This window comes from Stenella coeruleoalba (genome assembly GCF_951394435.1).
Source record: "Stenella coeruleoalba genome assembly, chromosome: 7".
NCBI classification, from domain to species: Eukaryota; Metazoa; Chordata; class Mammalia; order Artiodactyla; family Delphinidae; genus Stenella; species Stenella coeruleoalba.
In genome coordinates this window covers 112960372-112985181 of record NC_137153.1, presented here as the reverse complement: position 1 = coordinate 112985181, position 24810 = coordinate 112960372, and the positions used below count along the sequence as shown (strand labels likewise).

The 24810-nt window shown below is 43.7% G+C and overlaps 1 protein-coding gene across 5 annotated transcripts in view; it reads left to right on the top strand.

The window, feature by feature from the left end:
• The window catches only part of MAPKAP1 (MAPK associated protein 1), a 230461-nt gene that overhangs the window by 186855 nt on the left and 18796 nt on the right, over positions 1–24810 (top strand). For all 5 annotated transcript variants that reach the window (XM_079925849.1, XM_079925852.1, XM_079925850.1 and 2 more), the window contains one exon: positions 16038–16175. In XM_079925849.1, the coding sequence (XP_079781975.1) occupies positions 16038–16175 (138 nt within the window). The remainder of the gene's footprint in view (positions 1–16037; positions 16176–24810) is intronic.

Below are 24810 nucleotides of genomic sequence, written 5' to 3'. Positions count from 1 at the left end.
AGGTGCATGGCACATAGCAAGTGCTCAGTAAACAAGAGCTTGTAAGATGATGGTGATTCTGACAGACTAAATAGATGAATTAGCACCCAGTATCTGAATTGGAACACACACAACCTACCTTTTTTCCCCCTCCGTAAACCTCTTTCTCCCTCCTCACAAAAAAAAACCTCTAAAGCGGTAAAAATTGCTTATTTAATGTTAATTCTTAAAACATAAAGTTCTTCAGCATTGTTCTTCTAAAGATGCTTTTTCTGTTATCTCTCATAGAAGTAAAATTAATAAGGCTGCTCAAAAACAAGCCGGATGCCCAAAAAAGGGGGAGAAAGCACATGTTGTATGATTCCATGTATATAACGTTCAAAAGTACACAAAAGTAATATGTAGAAGTAATGATAGTGGTTATCCTGGAGAGTGAAGAGGCTCTAGTGACTGGATGGGGGAGCATCTGGGGTACTGGTAAGGTTCTGTTTCTCGATCTGGGGGCTGATTACATGAGTATGTAGACTTTGTGGAAAAGTCAAGTTATATAAACTCTTGGGATTTATACACTTTGTATATGTTCAATTAAAAGTTTGCTAGGGCTTCCCTGGTGGCGCAGTGGTTGGGAGTCCGCCTGCCGATGCAGGGAATGTGGGTTCGTGCCCCGGTCCAGGAGGATCCCACGTGCCGCGGAGCGGCTGGGCCCGTGAGCCATGGCCGCTGGGCCTGCGCGTCCGGAGCCTGTGCTCCGCGACGGGAGAGGCCACGGCAGTGAGAGGCCCGCATACCGCAAAAGTTGCTAAAATAAGAATGCTACTCAGACATCATTTGTGTTTGCCTGCAGTTCTTTCCCAGTAACAGAGGGTCTGCTTTTTCTGAGTGGGTCTAGTTTTAAGAAGCCCAGTAAGTAGCCTGACTGCAGTCAAGATAGAGGTCCAGGGTACAAGGTGAGGATTTTCCCAGGTGAGCGTAATCCCTGCTGTTCCCCAAGGTGCAAAGCAGTGCCTTGGAAAGATAACCAAGAGCGAGGCTTCTTTCCCCACATTTTTTCCAAAGGCAAAAAGCCAAACTTGAATTCATCAGATTCTGATCTGTATATTCATTCAAAGGAAAAAGTCCACAAAAGGGTCTGTGCAGAGAGCCCAAGTTCTGCAGGCAAGAATGGGTTTGAATCCCAGCTTTACCACTTGCCTGCAGTGTCAGCTTAGACAGGTCCCTTCCCCTTTCAGTCTTAGTGTTTGTCATTTATGAAGTGGGAATTATAATGTTTACCTTTCAAGATTGTGTATGAAAGTGGCCCATAGTAGCTTATCTTAGTGCTGTTATCATTGTCATTATTATGTTTATTTTGCCTATTGCTTTCTCTCCTAGTCCACCATCTTTTTTTTTTTAACATCTTTATTGGAGTATAATGGCTTTACAATGGTGTGTTAGTTTCTGCTGTATAACAAAGTGAATCAGCTATACATATACATATATCCCCATATCTCTTCCCTCTTGTGTCTCCCTCCCTCCCAGCCTCCCTATCCCACCCCTCTAGGTGGTCACAAAGCACCGAGCTGATCTCCCTGTGCTATGCGGCTCCTTCCCACTAGCTATCGTTTGGTAGTATATATATGTCAGTGCTACTCTCTCACTTCGTCCCAGCTTACCCTTTCCCCTTCCGCCTTCCTGTGTCCTCAAGTCCATCCGCTAGTAGGTCTGAGTCTTTATTCCCGTCCTGCCCCTAGGTTCTTCATGACCTTTTTTTTAGATTCCATATATATGTGTTAGTATATGGTATTTGTTTTTCTCTTTCTGACTTACTTCACTCTGTATGACAGACTCTGGGTCCATCCACCTCACTACAAATAACTCAATTTCGTTTCTTTTAATGGCTGAGTAATATTCCATTGTATATATGTGCCACATCTTCTTTATCTATTCATCTTTCGATGGACACTTAGGTTGCTTCCATGTCCTGGCTATTGTAGATAGAGCTGCAATGAACATTGTGGTACATGACTCTTTTTGAATGATGGTTTTCTCAGGGTATAAAAATATGGACCGCTTCACGAATTTGCATGTCATCCTTGCACAGGGGCCATGCTAATCTTCTCTGTATCGTTCCAGTTTTAGTATATGTGCTGCCCAAGCGAGCACTAGTCCACCATCTTAAAAGTATTTAACCAGGTCACTCAAATTAAGTAGTGGCTCTGTTGGCAAAGTCACGGTGGAGACTTGCCAGGTAGAAATAGATGATGATAGTAATGCAAGTGTCTCTGCCTAGAGCATTGGATCTCAGAAGTGAGGTGACTGGAAGCTGGTCCCAGTCACCTCTGAATGCTTCCAGTGGCACACACAGCACCCTCTGGTGGAAAGTCACAACTGAGGAACTTCTAAAATATTAGATGTTGTCAGAACATTTGTTTCTGTTATGAATCTAAATTCAGTCTTTACCGTTATAAGCAAAAACTTCATTAATTAATCCTAAGTAATTTTGTGACAATCGGATAAACTGTGCCCACGAGTACTATATCATGCAGTGAATAAATAAGTTCATTTCCTGTTCGCATGTAGATGAGCTCAGGTATGTATTAAGACCCTTACTTCCTTCTTGGAAAGCAGATGATAACACCCTTTTCATTCTCACAACAACAACAAAAGGCTGCACACAGTAGTCCAGAAATTCTTTCTTTCTGAAACAGCATCTACTGCGAAGTTCAGGGCAGCAAACATTCTTTATGAGCATTCAAGTGAGCAGCTGGATTCTGAGATCAGTAAATAATTTATTTTATTTCAACTGACTAGCCGGGTGCTTCAGATCTTTCCTGACACTGATGGATGGTCTCCTCTGCTCGTCCAGCCTGTGTCAGTCAGAGCAGAGATTCCACTTGCCCCCTGTGGCAAGTTCTTCTAAGTGGTAAGTGTCTGTGTGCGGCATTTACCCAGCAGCACTGCTGATTCCACAAAAAAACACCCGTCCACTCTGAGTGAGTGGTACATGAGAGCGCAGAGCCGAGGCTTGGCATTCCCAAGCTCTGCGGTGCCATTGTAGCGGCCTGCCTCCTGACTGGGGAGTAGGGCCCAGTGTCCCAGTTTTACTGTCTGCTGTTTGTTTCTGGGAAAGTCAGGGGATAAGAGACTCAGACTTTGATTTGCAAGACCCAAAATTACATCAGTTTTCCACCAGACTTTTTTTTTTTTTTTAGTCTCAGCATTTCTTTTAATAACAAATTGTTAACTGAATAATCCAGTGATCAGCAGTGTGTTTTAAGTATACTATGGTACAGCCATATATAGAAATGTTATAAAACCTTTGAGAGGAAGCCCTCTCAAAATTTTTATTGAAATGGGAATGTACCAATATGTTAAAATAGAAAAAATACGGTGCTTTGTGACCACCTAGAGGGGTGGGATAGGGAGGGTGGGAGGGAGGGAGACGCAAGAGGGAAGAGATATGGGAACATATGTATATGTGTAACTGATTCACTTTGTTATAAAGCAGAAACTAACACACCATTGTAAAGCAATTATACTCCAATAAAGGTGTAAAAAAAATAGAAAAAATAACATTCACAGTATGATTTGCAACTATGCAAATACGAGTATATGTACATAAGCACATATATGCCAACATATGTATACATAAATATATATATATTTAAAAATTCCTCCAAGGAAATATATCAAAATGCTAACAATAGTTATCAATGGGTGGTAAAGTTACAAGTGATTTTTTTTCTTTCTTTCCTGGGATTTTTACAGTGATCACATATGGCTTTTCTGTGGAAAGGAGCTTTTTTCTTTTTTAAAAGCCTTTTCTCTTCACCATATTAAAAAGAGAAATGAATGAAGTAGTGTGTTACAGCATATCCTACATCATGCCCATCTCCAGTCACAGGCAGAAAGGACAGAAACTCAGGCACAAACGCACCCCATCCAAATGGCAGTGCATTCACTCTGGGGAGCAGCCTAAGCAGCACGTGCAGCAACTTCAGTTCTCACTCAAACCGCTCCCCATCTCTCACCCAACGTTTTAGGTTGACTTTTTTTTTTTTTTTAATTTATTTATTTTTGGCTGTGTTGGGTCTTCGTTTCTGTGCGAGGGCTTTCTCCAGTTGCGGCGAGCGGGGGCCACTCTTCATCGTGGTGCGCGGGCCTCTCACTGTCACGGCCTCTCCCATTGTGGAGCACAGGCTCCAGATGCGCAGGCTCAGTAGTTGTGGCTCACGGGCTTAGTTGCTCCACGGCATGTGGGATCTTCCCAGACCAGGACTCGAACCCGTGTCCCCTGCATTGGCAGGCAGATTCTTAACCACTGCTCCACCAGGGAAGCCCCCAGGTTTACTTTTTGATGTGATACAGTCCTCCTCACACAAGCTGCACGTGGGGACAGACCATTTTAATCCTCTGCTCTATGCCACTCAGTCTGTCCTTGAGGGAAATGCTACCCATCTAGTAAATTTATCCACCAAGCCAGAAATCACCGTCATTCTGGACACTTCTCCGTCATCAACGGAAGCAGACAGGTAAGCCTTGTTGCTTTCTATAATTGGCCAATCCTGCTTGGCAAATGACAGCATATGCTGAGATTTCTCACTCCTGCAGAGAATGGTCCACCAGACTTTTATATGAATGAAAAACTTGATTGGAGTCCATTAATGAAACCTGGGACAAAGATCTGATCTTTTTAAATAATAACAGGAAGAATTATAATTTTTAAAAGCAGTTATCGCTTATCAAATGCTTGCTATGTGCCAAGCACTCTGCTGATCACTCTCTTACATGCGTTGTCTCCTGTAATCATAGTACTTTATTAGATAGTACTGATATTATCTCCATTTTTTATTTGAGGAGATTGGGGTAAAGGGAAAATCTAGTAAGTAATGAGGCTGGGATCCGAGACTGTCTGAGGCTGAGGCCTGTGGCTAACAACTAGATCATGCCTTGAATGGGGATCGTCATTGCACTAATACTCTGTATTTCTATCAATATAACAATGTACGGTATACAATGAACTTTCACCCCATTACCATATTTAATTGACACAGCACACTGACGATGTTATTCCCATTTCATGACAAAACTGAAGCTCGGAGGAGTTAATGAAATCATGCGATGTACATAGAGCACTTAGTGCTTCCTGGCACATAGCTGTTACTTAATAAGTACTAACTCTCTTTCCCTCCCTGTCAGCCATCAGATATACAGTAGGATATCCAGTCCCAGTAGCAGAACTGGGACTGAAACTCAATCCTATACACTAAATCCAGTCCATCACATGACAGATGCGTCAGTCATTAATAACGTCCCTTCGCCAAGGAAGTGATTACTTCTAGTTGGCCAGTTCCAAAAATTCTGCCCATCCCTCACTCTTCTCCCTATCCTAGCATCTGGAGGTCAGTGTCAGTGTAGCACGTGTGCTGCTAGTCCATCCTCCATTCACATTGTTAATCAGTCACTGCACTTCCTCCCTCTGGGCCCAGACCTGACCTCAGAATCATTTCCAACACAGCCTTTTTTTTTTCTTCACCACGTGGCATGTTGGATCTTAGTTCCCCGACCAGGGATCGAACCCGCACCCCCTGCATTGGAAGCACAGAGTCTTAGCAACTGGACCACCAGGGAAGTCCCATCCAACACAGCCTTATAAGCAGTCCCTACCAGTCAGTTGGCGTTACTTCGTTCTTAAGTTGAAATCTGTTTGCCATCCATGCTCTGTCAACCTGGAAAACACAGCAAACAAAGCCGTCATTCCTGTATTTCCAAAAAGTATTTTTGGACTATTTCATCTTGTCTGCTTCCCTTCCATGTTGGGCGTAAAAGTACAGGTGCCCTTTAAGTGTAGACCTTGCCTGAGCTTATACCAAGTCGAGATTTTTTTCCATTAACTTGAGCTCCTGTATGCTTGACCATAGGATCAGGCACTAAGACATGGGTGCTACCCAAACATGCCAAGGCTGGCAGGTTGAAGTAGGTTTGGGGAAATTGAATCTAAAAGGGTCAGATGGGGGCTTCCCTGGTGGCGCAGTGGTTGAGAGTCCACCTGCCAATGCAGGGGACACGGGTTCATGCCCCGGTCCGGGAAAATCCCAGATGCTGCAGAGTGGCTGGGCCCGTGAGCCATGGCCGCTGAGCCTGCGCGTCCGGAGCCTGTGCTCCGCAACGAGAGAGGCCACAACAGAGAGAGGCCCGCGTACCGCAAAAATAAATAAATAAATAAAAGGGTCAGATGGTGAATGCCAGCCATGATCTAAGAAGCCCATAGTATACTATCAATAAGTTCTTGTTGGCTGGCTGACGGAAACTGAATTACAACACACCAGCCAAGGGGCTGCCCATAAACCCATGTAAGACTCAGGCAGAGAAGGTCAAGACATGACCATAGCATACCTCTCATTTATATGGTACTTTAAGGCAGTGGTTCCTACCATGACCGTGTATCAGACTCACCAACTCCCTGGCCTCATACCAGACCTGCTGGCTCAGAATCTCTCCTTAATTATGGGGTTTGGGAAATGCAATCTCACAGTATTCAAAGGACTTTCTTACCCCTTATCTCTTTGTCCAACGCTTGTTTTTACTTATTGGGCAGGTCAGCCTGGTTTTCCCAGCACAGGGTCTCAGGCTGAGAAATGTTTTGATAGTTGTGCCACTTGTGCTAACTTGACTCCTTCACCTTATCATTTGTCCATATTGACCATCCCTGTGTCACCAAAGGAATATGTTACTGAATACATAATATACCATGAATCCCATCTGTGTCATTACTGCATATATAATCTAACATAATTCTGTATAGGATATACAAATTCTGTATAGGGTTTACAGATAAAGATTATATTATAAAACAACCTCTACCAGAAGTTTCCATGGTTACCTCCATTATCTCTTCATAAAACAATCCATATGCATAATCATAACACTTGTGATCACAGTAGTTTTTTTAACAAAAGCATCAAGTACAGTAGCACATACCTTAGAGAAAGCAAAGAGATTTCATCTCATAAACAACTCCAAGTTTGTAATGGCTGCCCAGAGCATTGTGCTGAGGTAGCATCTCAAGCTGCATCTGAGGGCAACATAAACTCTGTGATTGATTAAAAATGTCTGCCTTGGGCCTGAGCATGATGAGAGGCAGCATGTTTGCCATCTGTTGTCTTTCCTGGTTTATCCTATTGCAGTTATTATTTAACCCTCCGGTCAGTACCTAAAAGCCAGCACTCAAAGAAGACCTTATCACAGTATTATTTTTTAATATGTACTATGCAAATTTAAGAAACACATTACAACACAAAACTACATGAGTGGAAGCAACAGCTGTGGCCTGGACTTTATTACTCCTCAAGCTCACTCTGACACTGAAAGTAGTTCATGTGGTTGTATGAATAAAATATTCGCCCCTGTTATTTTCCAATGGGATACCTATGGAGTATAGTTCAAGTAATTACGTAATCTGGAAATTCATGTTCTTAAGAAATGGATTGATCTTCCTTCCACTTTTCCATTTCATATTGAATACTAAGGAGATACCCTTCTCCATTCAAAGGCACTAAAACGTTCATGAGGAGACTTTCATCATGTTTAACTCCAGGATCCCTGGGTCCTTGAGTAATTTGAGAATGCAAATTCTAGCATTCTAATATTTTTTTAAATATTTATTTATTTATGGCTGTGTCGGGTCTTAGTTGCAGCACGCAGAGTCTTTTGTTGTGGTGCACAGGCTTCTCTCTAGTTGTGGTGCGTGGGGCCCAGAGCACATGGGCTCTGTAGTTGTGGCGTGCAGGCTCCAGAGCGTGTGGGTTCTGTAGTTGCGGCACATGGGTTCTCCATTTGTGGCACGCAGGCTCTCTAGTTGTGGCATGAGGGCTTAGTTGCCCCACAGCATGTGGGATCTTGGTTCCCCAACCAGGGATCGAACCTGCGTCCCCTGCATTGGAAGGCGGATTCTTAACCACTGGACCACCAGGGAAGTCCCAGCATTCTAGTGTTAATAGTAATAAACTAGCAATAAATTCTAGTATTAAATGATTGTTCTCTCCCTGTTGTGACAACATTTTCTGAACCAAAATTTGGAATAGAGTTTATCAAATCCTAATGAATTTATGAGGTAGCAGGACATATACTATCAAGACTGCCTCCAGAAAATTTCTTTACCACATTAATGCTCAATGCAGTGATCAAGTCAAGGGAAAATCCCCTGACAGGGAATGTTGGAAACTCGAGAGGCTTTTTCTAACTGTATACTTTCCTCTCTGCTCCCAGATCTCCCCTTTTGAGAATTCCTGTTCAGTAATCCACGGTTACTAGTGACAATGTGTCAGGCTCCTCAGATGGCTGAGAAAGAATTAAGAATTGGAAAACGTTGAGAACCACTGGCATAATGGAATTAGTGGGAATCGGATACGTGAGAGTTTGCCAAGGTTCCATATTCTTTTTACCACTTCCTCATCCTTGGCACTTGAGCTCTGACAATGTACTGGGGCCTGGGCGTAGGGACGATCAGGTTTTTCCTCATTCTGCAGGTGATATTATAAATTCTCTTAGGAAGCACAGCATTACTGCTGTGTTTGTGGCGCACGGTCTTTGTTGCTCCGCGGCATGTGAGATCTTCCCGGACCAGGGCTCAAATCCGTGTCCCCTGCACTGGCAGATGAATTCTTTTTTTTTTTTTTTTTTTTTGCGGTACGCGGACCTTTCACTGTTGTGGCCTCTCCCGTTGCGGAGCACAGGCTGTCGGACGTGCAGGCTCAGCGGCCATGACTCACGGGCTCAGCCGATCCGCAGCACGTGGGATCTTCCCGGACCAGGGCACGAACCCATGTCCCCTGCATCGGCAGGCGGACTCTCAACCACTGCACCACCAGGGAAGCCCTGGCAGGCGGATTCTTAACCACTGCGCCACCAGGGAAGCCCTGGCAGGCAGATTCTTAACCACTGCGCCACCAGGCAAGCCCCTATACTGTCATGCGTTTGATCACTGTAAACATAATGCACAGTGAGACAAAGTGGGTCTTTTTAAGCCCTAGCTTGGTAGTATGGGATGTGAATTATGGTTATAGCTGTCATTAATGGGTGACATCAGACAAGTCATATCCCCGCCCTGAGCCTCAGTTTCTTCATATGGGAAATGAAAGCCCCAGACTAGGTGATCTCTCATTAAGCCCAAACAGCCTTTGTGTCTGATCCTGTGGGTAAATTCAGAGAAGTATCAAAGACTTCCCTGCCTGCTCTGTAGATGCTATCGATTGGCTGTATAAATTCAGCAAAATCCACTCTGGCTAAGAGTTGTTCAGTGACACTCCCCAGGGCCTTTTCCAGGCTTTCATAGGCTCTAGGTAACCTGAAGACAAGAGGACTGCAGAATTGTATAAAAAGCTACTCCAGGATTTAACAGCAGTGGGGCTTTTGTAGTCTTGGATTCACAGTTGTAGGAAATTGATGAATGAACCACAGCTCATGATGTCCAAGCAAATAAGCAATAACTCAGGAAATACACTGTGGCGTGGAATGTTAAATGCCCTAATTTTTGCCAAACTGGTGTTTCAGCTTACTAGAAGGGTATTTTAAGTGTGCCTTGTGGGGCAGCTGTGCCTTCTAAGAGTCAAGCATATAGGAAACAGCTGACATGTCGGAACACACACGGACTGGACTTAGTCCCATAGACCTGGGCTTCAACCCCAGCTTTGCCGTTTCCTAACTTGATTCACCCTGGTCAAGTACATCATTTCACCTTTCTGAGGTCATTTTTAATAATAATTTTGATAATAATTGAGCCTTTATTATGTGCCAGGCACTCTGCTCTTTTGTACATGCTTAGGCCATTCTACCTTCATGACACCCTAGGAGTTGGTACTGTTGTTTCCTCATTTTACAAAGGAAAAAGCTCAGGCTCACCGAGGGAGAAGTAACTTTGCCCAGGATAATACCAGTGAGATCAAGATGTCCAGATTGATGACTTCAGACCTTGTAGGGCAGGGGTTCCCTAGCACAAATGTTTCCACAACTTCCAGATGTGAGAATGTTCTTCCTGATGTTGAATTGAACTCTTGGAGGTTGCTGGGAAGAGGTTTGCCCTCTTGGTGATGGGAGGTTATTGCAAGGATTCGTGGGGATGAGGGCACTGGGCTTCCCAGGTGGACAGTTGTTCTGGATCCCGGTGCTTCCAGTATTGGGGTATAGAGCCAGTCCCAGAGAGAATCACCTCCCACCCCCACCCCAGACTAGCGCCGGGCAGGTCCCTTGTTCCTATCCCTCCCAGGGCTCTCTGAGCTCACTCCCCTGTCCTGACCCTCATCACTGGGTCTGTATCACATCCCTTAGCCCAGTGCCTGACTCCGGGTAACTAACAATAGTCATGAGAAGTAGTCGTATATGTCACTAGCTATGGATTAAGCACTATTCCAAGCACTTTTACAAGTCTTATTTCACTTAATCCTCATAACAAGCCCATGAGGTGGATTTTATTATCATCACCATCTATTTATAGCAACTTTCCCAAAGTCACATAATTAGGAAGTAGGAAAGCTGATACCCGAACTCAGGACTCTGTGACTCCAAAGTCCTAACCTCTCTGCACTACTGCCTTTAAATGTAAAATGGGCTGCTACTGCCTTCCTGGTAGAGATGTGGTGAGCTCTCATTAAGTTGCTACACACAAAAGGACCCAGCGCAGAGGCTGCCCCAAGTAGATACCCAGTCTGTGTTAGCAGAAGATGATAATACAGGGCTCATTTCCTCTTATGGAAATCTTTTGGTTAACTAAAACAGACAAGGGTCTCCTTGTGATAACCCTAAACCATTGGACAAATAGTCTCCCCAGAGAGTTGTATATACATTATAGTTGCATTTTTGTTTATTTTGAGCTGTCTTGTTAAGGCAGGATTTATATGCTGGCGTTGATGTAGGACAGCAATCAGGCAATGTTTTCTGCCTTTGACAGTTGGTGTGATAGTTTGCTTCCAGTGAAGTTTGACTCACTGTATCTGGAAGCTGTCAGAAGTGAGAACATGAAAAGGTCATGACGGATGGCTTTGGATAAGTGGGTTGGGGAGGAGAGCTGGTTAAGGAGACAAATGTTTCCGAGGGGAGGGGCTGACTCCCGCCGCATCGGGCCAGCCCCCATCCTCTCCTCCTCCTCACCGGCTGGGCTGCTGGGGTGGAGCCTCCCCGGGACCATTTGTCAGAGTGGCACCGGGTTGGGCATAACGCAGCTCCTGGGGGCCCTTCCCAGCAGTCCAGCCCCTCAGGGACTGGAGAACTGCTAGGTGGAAGTAGTCTTCAGTTTAGGATCACTTCTCATGATTACCAGTTACAGAATTTAACATACTTACTTCCTCACATTTTAAAAATTGGGAGGGAATTCCCTGGCAGCCCAGTGGTTAGGACTCCACGCTTTCACTGCCAAGGACGCAGGTTCAACCCCTGGTCGGGGAACTAAGATCCCGCAGCTACATGGCGTTGCCAAAAATAAATAAATAAATAAAATAAAAATTTGGAAAGAGTACTGAATTCTGAAGTAGAAACAAAGTCAACTTTTAAAATGATGTTTGTTTTTATTTTTGGTGAAATTTCTACTTTGGAAAAATATAGAAAAGGATGTAATCCCACTGGCCAGAGTTGACCACTCTTAACCAATATGAAGCATATCCTTTTGATCTCTTTTCTATAAATATTTTTCACCTAGTGTCATAAGAATTTTTCCAAGTCAGAGCTTTTCTTATACATAATTTTTCATGGTTGTATTGTATTCTAACATGGTTGTATTAACTCTTGTTGGCCATTTAAGTTGGAGAAATGTAAACTTAACAAAAGCCAGCTTCCCTTGTTTTCTTGGACATATGTTTATAATTTGAATTACTATAAAGTAGTGCATAAATGACACTTTAAGGAGTGCCTCTGCCTTTCCTTCAGTGACCTTACACAAAAACTTTTCAGAACCATGCTCAGTGGTCAAACAGAAGAATATTGATTCGATTCCATGCTCCAGTTTGCCTTGTATGAACAAAAGTAGGTGTACATTTATTGGCACATTTGAATATTATTTGTTTCTTGGTGAAAATTGAGAGAGGAAACTAAAGGCTAGGTGGGCAGAATTTCTTATCACATCTTCTTGACTTAGCTGAATGGGGCCGTGCAGAGCAGTAGAAAGTATCATACCTGGGAACCAGATGCCTCTGAGTACGAACACAGCTTTCCCACTTAAAAGCTCCCCAGCCTTGGGCTTCCCCGGTTAAGAATCCACCTGCCAGTGCAGGGGACACAGGTTCGAGCCCTGGTCAGGGAAGATCCCACATGCCACGGAGCAACTAAGCCAATGCGCCACAACTACTGAGCCTGTGCTCTAGAGCCCACGAGCCCCAACTGCTGAGCCCGCACGCCTAGAGCCCGAGCTCTACAAGAGAAGCCACCGCAGTGAGAAGCCCACACACTGCAACAAAGAGTAGCCCCTGCTCACCGCAACTAGAGAAAGCCCACATGCAGCAACGAAGACCCAACGCAGCCAAATCAATCAGTCAATCAATCAATATCCCCAGCCTTAGACAAGTACCATCATCTCTCCTAGCGTATGTTACGTAAAACACCTCGCACAGTTCCTGCAGAGTAGTGCAGTGGCTGAGGGGACAAATTCTGGAACCAGATTACCTGGCTTTCTTCAAATTCCAGCCTTGCCACTTCGTAGCTGTGTAAACTAGGGCAAGTTACTTAACCTCCCTGTGTTTCAGGTTCCTCATCTATAAAATAGGGAAAAACATAGTAACCAACTTCATAAAGTTGTTGTGAGATTTGAATCAATGCACACAAAGGATTTCTAACCTTTCTGGCACATAGTTGGTACCAGTTAATGCTTCACTGCTCTTTGCCCCTGACCTGGCCTGTAGTACCAGCCTCCAAACTGGTTTCCTCTCCACCAGGCTGCCTCCTCCTGTTTGCTTCCCGGCTGGATTCCACAGACTCTGTCTTCAACAGTAGTGGGCTCTGGGTGTGCTCAGGAAAATGGGCTCCAGCAGTGGGCTGCCACTGTCCAGCAAGAGCGAATAGGGTCCTGTGGGGCCATGTGCCCTGCTTTAAGAAGCCGGACTCACGTATCTCAAGTAGGGTGAGGTTATTTAATGTACAAAAGGATTTTTCCCGTCAGGAAAGATTCCCCTACAGGTTTCTTTAAATAGTGACTCCTCTAGGCAGGCGAGTGTTTTACAGATCATTAACTACTTGACTGAAAGCCTGCAGGGCAGAGAAACTTAAAACTAAAGTGTTGGGAGCCCCTGCCAATTACAGATCAATCCAAAATGAAGATAAAGTATCTCTGAAACTAGAAGTCACTGGGAAAATGTGATTTGATTCAGAAAAAAATCTGATTTACACGCATCTCTTTTGGAACACACCACTTGTTTAAACGGTGTTCCACCTGCCTGCCCGTCTTGAATCTAGTGCTCTTGTCGCCCACATCTTCATCCCCAAACTGCAGGCTTGGGGTTCCCCTCTGTGAACAGTGACTGCACAGTAACCCCAGGAAAGGGTGTCTTTGGGAAAGTGTTCTTGTGGCCGAGCAGAGCTTAGGCAATTGATGCAGAGATACAACCCATAATGGATGAACTATACAGTAAGAATTTGCAGATAAAAATAATAGAAGTTAAAGTGTACTTTACATGATAAAAGAAAGATGAAAGAGGACGAGAGTCTGTTATATCTGAGATAGTTACAAGAGTCCTGCTTTGTGAAGTAGGCTCTGTTGAAAAGATTGATGCAATGGGGAGTGACCTTGGCTTGGAGCAGGAGCTGGTGATGTATGTATGCGCATCCCTCTGCTAAATGGACCCAGATTTGTAGCACTAATATACATGGGAGCCCAGAACCAAACTCACTACGGCAATAAATCAACAGCCACTTTGGGTGTCATTTCTGGTTTATATTCCACTATTGTTCTATCACTTAAATTCATGTCACTATCATCTTTTCATCTGGAACAGTTTTATATAATTTTCCAGTGGAGTTACCTGACAAATCCTATCAAATTAACAAGCTACATTAACAATATTGACTGACTACGGCTTCAGGAGTTGCAGGGCCGTAGAACAAAATTTTAAAACCATGTCTCTGATGATGATCTCTCCCCTCCCTTTCTGAGAAAGGAACGTGGGGCAGGGTTTATTCCACATAAGAGATCGGCACCTTTATTTTGCTCTGCTCGTTTTGACTTTTATAAATGTCAAAACAAGAAGCAGAAGGGAAAAAAAAACGCTACCAACAACCACGGTGTAAGTACTTTTCTTCTTTCAGGGAACTATAGAAATGTCCAGATCTTTAACATTTAATGACCAAATTGGAGGGAAGAGTGTAACTGGGTAATCTATTTTAAGTGAAATGTAATAAAATTGGTCTCCTGATACATTCTCGCCCTCCTGAAATCATCTAGACCTGGACGTCCAGAGTCAATTGGGCTTATGACGTTATGCCTAATTGAAATACGGTGTTCCTGAAATACGTCTAATGACAAATTCCAGCGTTCGATTAATAAAAAATACCAATTGTTCGTCTTTTCCAAAGACCACACGGTAATGACCAGGGTTAAGCAACTGAACTGCAGTGTCTCCTTCAGACAGCAGGCGAGACTCTTCCGTAGTCTGTCCAGTCTCCTGCCTTTGTCTGACTGCTGTTTGGGATTTCTTTATTCATAAAGTAAAATAGAGATGAATGGAGTGTGTGGCAGAACTAATCACTAGGATATTGTTTGTTTTCTTTTTTAATTTTAAATTTGGTCTGACTGTGGTCATTGTGTTCTTTTGATTTTTGTTTTTTAATTTAGCTGTTTCTTTTATCTGCCTTATCTTATGGCCTACTAAGTTTTCTCACATTATATTTTAAAACTTCTAAGTGTGATCCATAGGGTGAAATATGTTAATTCTGGTTGTCTTTTCTGTTTCAGTATGAACTCTTGATTGTTTTAATTATTTCTTATATTTTTACTTCGTTTTGCTTTTTTTCACTTTGAGCCTGACCTTTAAACTGTGGCCTAAAAATTAATTAGTTTTAAGATTCCATCTGGGGTCCACTCTGGAAGGATATTGAAGGGTTTTGTTTCATTTCATGAACAGATTCCTCGATTTTCAATAAAAGGAAAAAGAGAGCATCTAGCCAAAACCTTTGTGTCAGGCTGGGCACCTTCTGCTTGGTGATACCAGGAGAGCAATTGCTGTGTGTTTCCGCAGTTATCCCAGGACACTCTCGATCCCTGGCATTACCTTGGTTCTCCTAACACCTTTGCTCCCAGTCACTGCACAGTGTGTTATGTCTTTCACAGCTCTGAAAATGAAACCTGAAGTCCCTGTAGTTAATGTTCTGGATTCCTGTTAGAAAGTCTTTGTTACATAAAGTGCACACCCAGTGCTCTCTCTCCATCGGTGGAGAAGCAGTGACCTCCACAGCCTGAAGCCAGGCTCCAAGACTTGAACTTGGAATGTTTAATGTGAAGGATCCTTTGATCTTCCTGTGACTTCCTTTAAATACCGTATGGATAATTATTTAGTGTCAGAGAATTATTTAGTAAGAGAGAGAGATTTTTCCTGTTTTTAGTGTGCAAGATTTTTCCAGATCAGAAACTCTTCATTGGTAGCCTAGGTATTTAGGCATAGGTGATGTTACAGCTTTATCTGTCCAACCCAGATCTTCTAATGCAAAACAAAACAAAACAGAGACCACTGATCAAAATTGTTTAAATGAACCTTATCTCATAGTAACTATATTTCATTAACAAAATGTAGATAAACTCTATATTGTATCTGTGCTATATCTAAGGAGGTCAGCTTCTTAATACCTTTTTATATGGTTTTTGATTGTTCCCCCTCCCCGGCTCCAACCCCAGCTCACCCACCTGGGAAACCAGACTGCAACTTCTCTGTGCCATTTGGAATCTCCTTATGTCTGTCTTAGGAAGCCTATGGCATTCCCCAAAGCCCTAGAAAGAGCTCATGTTCATGCAATTTAGGATTTATAAGACAGGTCAAATGATTACACTGAAATCACTTACACCTTGTACTTCTTGTGGCTTCTTTTTTGTCCTCCCCTTGGCCTTACAGGTATCTCTGGAGACAAAGTAGAGATAGACCCAGTTACGAATCAGAAAGCCAGCACTAAGTTTTGGATTAAGCAGAAACCCATCTCAGTCGATTCTGACCTGCTCTGTGCCTGTGACCTTGCTGAAGAAAAAAGCCCCAGTGAGTAGTCCCTTTTATTTATGTCTCCTTCCGCTCTTCCTCCCTTCCCTTCTGCGTGCTGGGTACCAGGAGAATATATTGCCACTGTGTCCTTTTTTCCTTGGGTCTGTTTAATTCATTACCAGAAATTTCTTTTAATTAAATGGGATTGTATTACGGTGCCCAGAGCCTGACATGGGCCCCTGTTCTGTTCAGTCTTGACGGCAGTAGAGAACCTCACAGTGGTTCCTGACCTCAGTAGCCCCCCGCTGAGGGCTGGGGGCACAGGGGCAGATTCCTGACGGGAATCTGCACTCACCAGAGCCCTCATTTCACTTTGTGCTCCTTTCCCCTTCCCGTTTGGGTACTGGACCTGTCAGACCTGTACCTGCCTTCCTTCCTTGCCAGATCGAGGGAAGCTGGAGGATTTCCTGTGGTGGCTGAAGACTAGATTTAGATATCCATCATGCCAGAGGTGTCATCACCCTCCAGATTATTGGCAGCTGCATGACCTACCAGCTAGTAATTAAACTCCTGCCTGGTCCTGCAGAAGAGATCACTGCTGGGTTGGCATTCCTCTGTTTAAATTATCAAAGTAGATATAATCTGGGTGTATATTTTAGCGTATTATATTTTTGCAGTTAAGTAATTGAGTGTAGGCTTTAGATTAATCATTTTTAGGGCTTCAGTCCCATCAAGAGGCAGAAAGGACACAGATTGCAGTGATATTCCTCCATGGAAGAAAGGATTTGTTAGTTGCCTGGAGAAGGCTAGAAGACAGTGGTTCTCAAATCCAGTGCGTTACCAGCACTGCCTGCAGAGCCTGTTTAGAACGCAGCCGCCCAGGACCCACACCAGTAGGTTCTGATTTAGTAACTTGCAGTGTGACCTAATAAGCACCCAATTTGTGTTAATCCCCTTTATTCCAGTGTCTGCTAAATTGGGGAACAAATATAAGGAATGACATACTTAAAAGGAACAGTAAGAAATCTAAAGGCCAGCAAGTGTCTATAATATGGCTCACATTTTTGAGATGAAACTGATTAAACAGGGGCTTAAAGAACAAAAACTCGGCCTGCGGACTGGGCACATATGCCACTTGGCCTCATTTATGGTTGGGTATTTAATTGTTTTGTCAAATCCAGCAGTGCTGGGCTACATGGTCTCCTCTTTTCAACTCATTAGCCTACAGCTTAGCAAGAAGGGAGAACATAGTGGTACAGGGGAAAGGAGTAAAGCCATGCCCACCTCACTTCCCACCATTCCTGTCATCCCAGTGAGGCCTCGATGGCTTGCAGAGGCAAGATGGTTGCCAGAAGGAGTGGTGAGAAAATCGCCTGCTACTCTTGGGCCCTTGCCCCAAGGCGGCCAGATTCCGTCTGCCTTTAGATAAACATCTTCTTCCTAATCCTCTCACTCCAGCCAGTCAACCAGTAAAAATTTCATTGTTCCAGCATCTTTCTTCCCAAGAACTCAGAATGCTTTGAAAAGTAACATTTTATAAATTCTCCATGTCTCTGAGAAATGAAAGGCAATCACTTACACATTGCATAGTGGGATAAACTGGAGTGGAGAGGTTAGAGAAAGAGCTAGAAATAGGATTCAGATTTCCCTTACATTCACACCAAGACACTCACTGTGTCCAGGGAGGGCTGTGATTCAGGCACCAAACGGTAAAGGATGTAACACACCCAACCTAGGAGGGAATGAAACAGATGCACAGCTACCACCTTTCTGTTGCCTCTTAAGGTCATTCAGTCAAAAAGTAATGTAATTATCACACATCTGTGAGAGCGAGGCCAAGTTCCAAGCATTAGGGATCCAGAGCAGATGTGGGCCCCACCATTTCAATACGACTGTATTGACAGTCGAACAGGAGAGTCTTTTGTCGTATTCTTAGACCCACTGAACGGTTCTGTGTAAAAACCGCACATGTAGGTTTTATAGAGGTTTCCCCCCTCTCACTCTGGCCCCAGAGATCTAGAACTATGACACTTTCCTGAACAGAGAGGCACACTGCCTGCCCCAGTGAGATACTTCTGAGTCCCCGTCCCCAGCACAGCACTTTCAGACCTTGTCCCTCAAAGCTCTGGGTTCTCAGGGGCCAGGGTGTGTGTGTGTGTGTGTAGGGCAGAGCTGGGCATGAGGCCTCCCCTTCAAACAAAGGATTCTGCATTTAAACCCTACCAATTTGGGGATCCTGCACTTAAAAAGTCAATTGATAAAAAGGATTTTGCTGTTTTCAAAAAATGTTTGAAAGTTGCAGGTGCACAGAATAAAATTCATACTTCTCAGCACAGCCTTTACAGACCTTGACTCCTCCAAGCTCATAGCCCATAATTTCTCATCCTGAACTTGAGCTGTGGTCACTGTGACCACAGTGGTCACTGTGAACTACTGGCACACGAACACACCTTGAATTTTGTGCTTCCGCTTTTCGCATTGCCAGGAATACACCTCCACCCTGACCCTCTCTTTAATTCATGGACACCTCAGTTTCCTCACACCCGGCCCACTCATTTTTCAAGATCCAGCTCCAGTGTCAGACTCTCTCTGTAATTTTGCCCCCAGGTGTTTGCACACACCTCTGGTAAAGCAGCTCACACACTGAGCTGTGTTTATTTGAGGTCTGACCCTGTCTCCCACCCCCATCTCCATGCTGAACTCATTGACCAGAGACTGGTTTCTGTATTTTCGTTCCCTAGCACAGTGCCTGCAGGGTTGTCCTCAGTGAATGTCTTGAAATAGAACTTAATGAGGCCAGAATTGAGAAACCGAAAGTTATTCAACATAATTTATGTTGTAAAGTGCCCAAAACAAAGATGTATTAAATGAATCAGCTTGATGCTATTATTTTTTTTATGATTTCCAGTATCTTCATCAAATTAATTCATTGACTTAATCTAAAAAGTTCATCTTCAAGAACATCATCAGACCACAGAATTAATCTATGTGGCTTCTTCTTCTCCTTCTTTTTTTAAAGGATTAATGGTAACCCTTTTTATCTTTTGTGTCTGTTGAACCTTAGAAAAAACTTATTTTAACAGCACTAAAGAAATGAAAGTCACTATATTTCATAAGTTTAGCCTGTGATCTTTATCAGCATAGTGATGTATGTTTGTAGTTGAGTTTACGTCAAAAATTCTTGGGGCCTTCTTAAACGAATTATGGCAAAGAGAGAGAGTCTAGAAGTAGATAAGGTTTTTGATTTCTGCAGTATATTTCCTTTTTCATGTTTTTATCTCTCATAACACAAGTGTCTTGCCGAAGACTAGAACGTGTGACCAACTGGAATAATTTAGTTGTGAAAACAGAGCAGACATGTTATTAAACAGCCTTCTTTACAAAAAGGCATTAACTGTTGGGAGGATAATGAAGTTGTCCCCAGTCTTACTTGAGACATGTTTGTCAGAATTTTGAACAGAAAAGAAACGGTTTTTAAAACCTCAAATATGGCCAGTTTGCAGTGTTTATTGAAAAAGCCGCTGTTAAACCATTAATTTGGTCGTCATAAAGAACACAACTCAAGTTTAATTGATGCTGTATCCAAAAAGTATGTGAATAGCTGACTTGGCAAAGGGACTGAGCATTAGAGCGCCTGCAGTGAAACACGTAATTACATATATTGTGGAATCAGAAAGACCCAGACTCTGAAGCCATACTCCATAAATAGCAATTCTATGGCTCTCTTTCCTTCCCCTAACTTCTACCTCACAGGCCGTGTTCTCATAGGGAAGATTTATTGCTCTGTCCCTGTGAGTGTTTAAGACCTGGAACTTAATGACTAAATAGATACATGCCTTTAAAAAAACTGTACATATAAATATGGACTCTTACAAAAGTTAGTTGAGAAAATCAGTGTGTCAACGGCCCTGAGAAATTAAGAACACATTCTGCCTTAATAGATTAAAAAAAAAAAAAAAAAAAAAAAAAAAGCTGTACGCTGCCATTATTATTCAAATCAGTGATTTCTAAGTCTGATCTTGCCACTCCTTAGGATATCTTTTGCTGTTTGAAGGATGTCACAAACCTCTAAAAGATGAATTAATTCTAATTTCATTTTAACTGAACAAAGACGTATACATCATATAGGAGAATGTTTCCATCAGAAACGACCATGGTTAAATTGTCTCAGAAATAATTCTCCATCCTTATACAGGTCTAGATGTAGGCTTTAAATGCAGTGGACACTCTTTTTAAGTACTAGCCTCAAATTCCAACACTGAAACAAAAGAAAGGGACCTTTCTATGAAATTAGCACCCGTCGGGGACTCCTGGGCTGTATTTAAATAAAGTACCAGACTTAAGCGTGCCAGGTGTGGTTTTATCGTAAGAAGGTCGTGCAGGTTTAGAGTCTTTAAAGGAAGCAGCCTATCATTAAGAAATCATATAATAAAGTAGCTGTCGTCTTTATAGCTGAAAAGAGCTCTGTATCTCAATTAAGTATAGATGATCTAAAATCTTAAGGAAGTAACGTAATAGAGGTAACCTGATTACATTCTCTTGCAATAGTATAATTTAAAGGAAATCGGATTCTGTTGATGCTGGTTGTGTTGGTGGGGGGTTGTTTGTTTGTTATTTTTGGTCCAAAACACTGTTTGGATTCAGGGCAGGAGCTCTTTGAGATTGTGAGTTAACCACAACTGCAGGAGACTCTTAAGCCCTCGTGAATAGAACCTGCTTGATATTTGAGATGAGATTCAGTTAAGGTTATGAGTTAAATTAGCTGGGTTTATTGGTGACCTCCCACTTAAATGAATCTTTCTTTTCATAAGTACTTGACAAGATCTGTAAAGTAGTGTATTTAATCTACTAATTAAATTAAAGCTACTGAATAATGATTTGCCCACATTGATTTAGCTTAAATAGAAAAGACCAGCATTGTTGTGATCTTCAGCAACCTTAATGGCCGAGCCAGTTAGACACAAAGGCCTCTTGTGTTTTATAGGTCAGAAGGACATAGGTAAGCCCAGGCTGTAATTGAATTGCCTGCACTGCACCCTGCAGTTGCAGATTTCCTTTGCCTTCCCGTTCCATTGTTGCACTGGGGCTTAAGAGAATGTTAACGTGGTAATAGGCACAGGGCCTTCCCCATTATACGTCTTGCTATCGAGCGGTTCTGCATGACTAGTTAAAGAAGATGGCAAGAAGATTAATGAAAGCAGGGCTAATACAGAAGGGGGTACTTTTGCAAGACTTCTACCGAGGAGATATTAGAGCTGAACCAGAGCTTGGCTTTTTCTTTATCCTGTGACCTTTGAACCTGCCTTACTGTTGAGAGCTGCCAGGGAAGTCGACATTTTGATTGATGTTGGTACACGAGTCAGTCTTTCCCATTGAATTCCACATCTGCACGAAAATAGCTTTTCCAGCAGAATTCATACTGGCTACAAGTGATAGCCAAATTGATGGCCGAAATGCTTTTATGTCGTTTGCATTTAAACCTAAAGGTATTTGATGGTTTAATTCAGTATCCAGTTTTCATAGATTATAAGCATTCACTTATATGTTTTTTTTTGTTGTTGTTGTTGTTTTTTTGCGGTACGCGGGCCTCTCACTATTGTGGTCTCTCCCGTTGCGGAGCACAGGCTCCGGACGCGCAGGCCCAGCGGCCATGGCTCACGGACGCAGCCTTTCCGCGGCATGTGGGATCTTCCCGGACTGGGGCACGAACCCGTGTCCCCTGCATCGGCAGGCAGACTCTCAACCACTGCGCCACCGGGGAAGCCCCACTTACATGTTCTTAATGGGTTTATCAACTCATGGTGAAAGACCAGTATTAAAGAGTATTCAAAGATTTGCAAACAGAGCTCCAAGGAGGCTTTATGGAGGAGTAAAAGCAGTCATCAAACAAACCCTTCACCATTCTTAGAAAAGAAAGATCAGTCAGTCTGAGGGCCCAGGCAAACTGACTTGGAGGTTTTTGTAAATAAAGCAAAGTGTGTGTTTTTGGAAAGCTTTCCATGGGGGAGTCTGAAACCTTGCCTCCGCACCCCACCTGAGCCCCAGCTTAGAGGCTGTCTTGATCCATCCAGATGCTGGGTTCCCTGACCTTGACCTTGGGACACTAGCATTCCATCGGAAAGGGATTGTTAATGGTCTGCTTATAAGACAATCCAGTGCAGGCACGAACCTCTTCATTTGTTCTCACTAATTTTGTTACCTTGTTTGTGGAGCTGCAGGCCTCTAGCGTGTGTGCATGTGTCTGTGTGCGCATCCCCCACCCCTTCTCCCAACAAAGGAGAGCAGGGAGACTGGGAAAAGGACTCAGGTTTTGTACTGAAATCAACTTGGGCACATCACAGCCCATACACTGAATCCTCTGACCACCTGATTTCTTTTCTGCTTACTTGACAGGGGTAATTCCAGCAGAGAACACACACACACACACACACACACACACACACACGTTGACGTGACAGGTATTCCAGTTCCTAGAGGAGAGGTACCCAGGAATTTTGTCATATTCTCTAGATGCTCGTGAGAATGTGTGAGAGGGAAATGAGGGTGAGCATTCAGCTACCGCTGGGTGAAAGAGCTGTACCCCAAGGTGGGTGGGTGGGTGAGTGTCCATGGCCGTGCTGGCGTACTCTATGCCTCATAAGGTGCTTGCATTTATACTCACATCCTAAGGTTCTGTCGACTCCCAGGGGGTCCAGGCACTTCAGACATCAGGTGGGCAAGCTATGCTGTGTTTTTATTCTCTGACAAGGACTTATTTCATAAGTTCCAGATCAAATACGGTAGGTACTGCTCGATTACAGAGCACAGCAGACTCTAACGTGTTAAATGCCCCAGTTATTGAATTGCCTTTTCACAAGGGTACTCTGGAGCACAGTCAGGAGCAGGCAGAGCCTCGTCCTTCTAACAGATACGTTTCCCAGCCCTATTAAAAGGGGTCTTCATCTGTCCTGTCAAAGGGAGTCTGCTGGGGTTTTTTAGTTTAATTACACTATCCAATTAAAACTCCTTGCTGCATTTGGATGCGCCTCTCCTTGGGCCTGAGTGGAGATGACATTTACAAGGCTCGCCTTTCAAGCAGACAATAGTGTGATTGATGAGGTGCACGTTCAGTGAAGGAGGCGAGTGCCTGTGGAAGTGCCGCTTAGTGCATTTTGATTTATTTATGATCTTCTTCCAAAACAAGGGAGCTGCTGGGAGATGGGTTCTAGGCAACAGGGGGGCCACCTCAGTTTTTCCAAGTGTGTGGGAGGGAAAGAAAGACCTGGCGTGTGCCACAGGATAAAGGTGGAGAAACACTGTAAGCGTGAGGCCAGCTTGCATCATCGAATGCCAGACTGCATTCTCAGGTTCTCTGACCCAGTTTGGTTTACAGTAACCTCAAGCTGTGATCTGCTGTTAAATAGGCCATCACTGTGTTTCAGGGAACAGTTGCTGCGGCTGGATAACACTGGCCAGACCCCTGAGAACTTAGCCTGTGGGAGCCAACTCAGCATGTGTCCCGTTGACTGACCTGGTCATTATTAACTGACATGTGACGTTTGCACTGGACATGCCTAGTTATGCTCCCAGCTGCATCCTCCAGCAGTCCGGCAGCTTCTGTCCAGGGGCTACAGTCAGTGCTCAGTGGCTCTTTCTCTCACTCTGCCTGAACTACACTGAACATTTAAAAGTTGCTTCTAGGGACTTCCCTGGTGGTCCAGTGGTTAAGACTTCGCCCTTCAACGCAGGGGGTACAAGTTTGATCCCTGGTTGGGGAGCTAAGAGCCCACATGGCTTGCGGCCAAAAAAGCATAAAACAGAAGCAATATTGTAACAAATTCAATAAAGACTTTAAAAATGGTCCACATCATGGGACCTCCCTGGTGGCGCAGTGGTTAAGAATCCGCCTGCCATTGCAGGGGACACGGGTTTGAACCCTGGTCCGGGAAGATCCCACATGCCGCAGAGCAACTAAGCCCATGCACCACAATTACTGAGCCTGCGCTCTAGAGCCTGCGAGCTGCAACTACTGGGCCCGCATGTCACAACTACTGAAGCCCGCGCACCTAGAGCCCGTGCTCCGCAGCAAAGAGAAGCCACCGTAATGAGAAGCCCGTGCCCCGCAACGAAGAGTAGCCCCCGCTCGCCACAACTAGAAAAGGCCTGCATGCGGCAACGAAGACCCAACGCAGCAAAAAAATAATACATTAAATAAAATTTTTTTAAAAGTTTCCTTCAATTAAAAAAAATGGTCCACATCAACAAAATTTAAAATATAAAATAAAAGTTGCTTTTGGAATTTGGAATCAGCCAAGAGCAAGTGAGGCTCTAACAAAGAGATACGGAGGCACATTGGAGAACTTCTCAAAGTTGTAGTGAAAAGGCAAACCCAGCAACTTGTTCTTAACCTTCTATTCTGTGTACCCTCAGCATATGATAGATGGGACCACTGTGCTTGTCTCTGTAGTTCCTGGAAAAGAGGTGTTTAGTACAATGTGTGGTCTCTGGAAGGGTCAACATTCTGAATTTAGGAGGCAGGCAGTTCTACTCTGAGCCCTAGACGGATGATAAAAACCTTCCCATATTCATTATCAGGTACTACAGTTGCTCATGGGAGCTGTTGGGGTCATGTTTGCTCACTGCATGACATATAAGAATGTCTATGTTTATGAAGAAAATTGGCTGGTACTGAGACACTCAGTGGGTTTTCTTA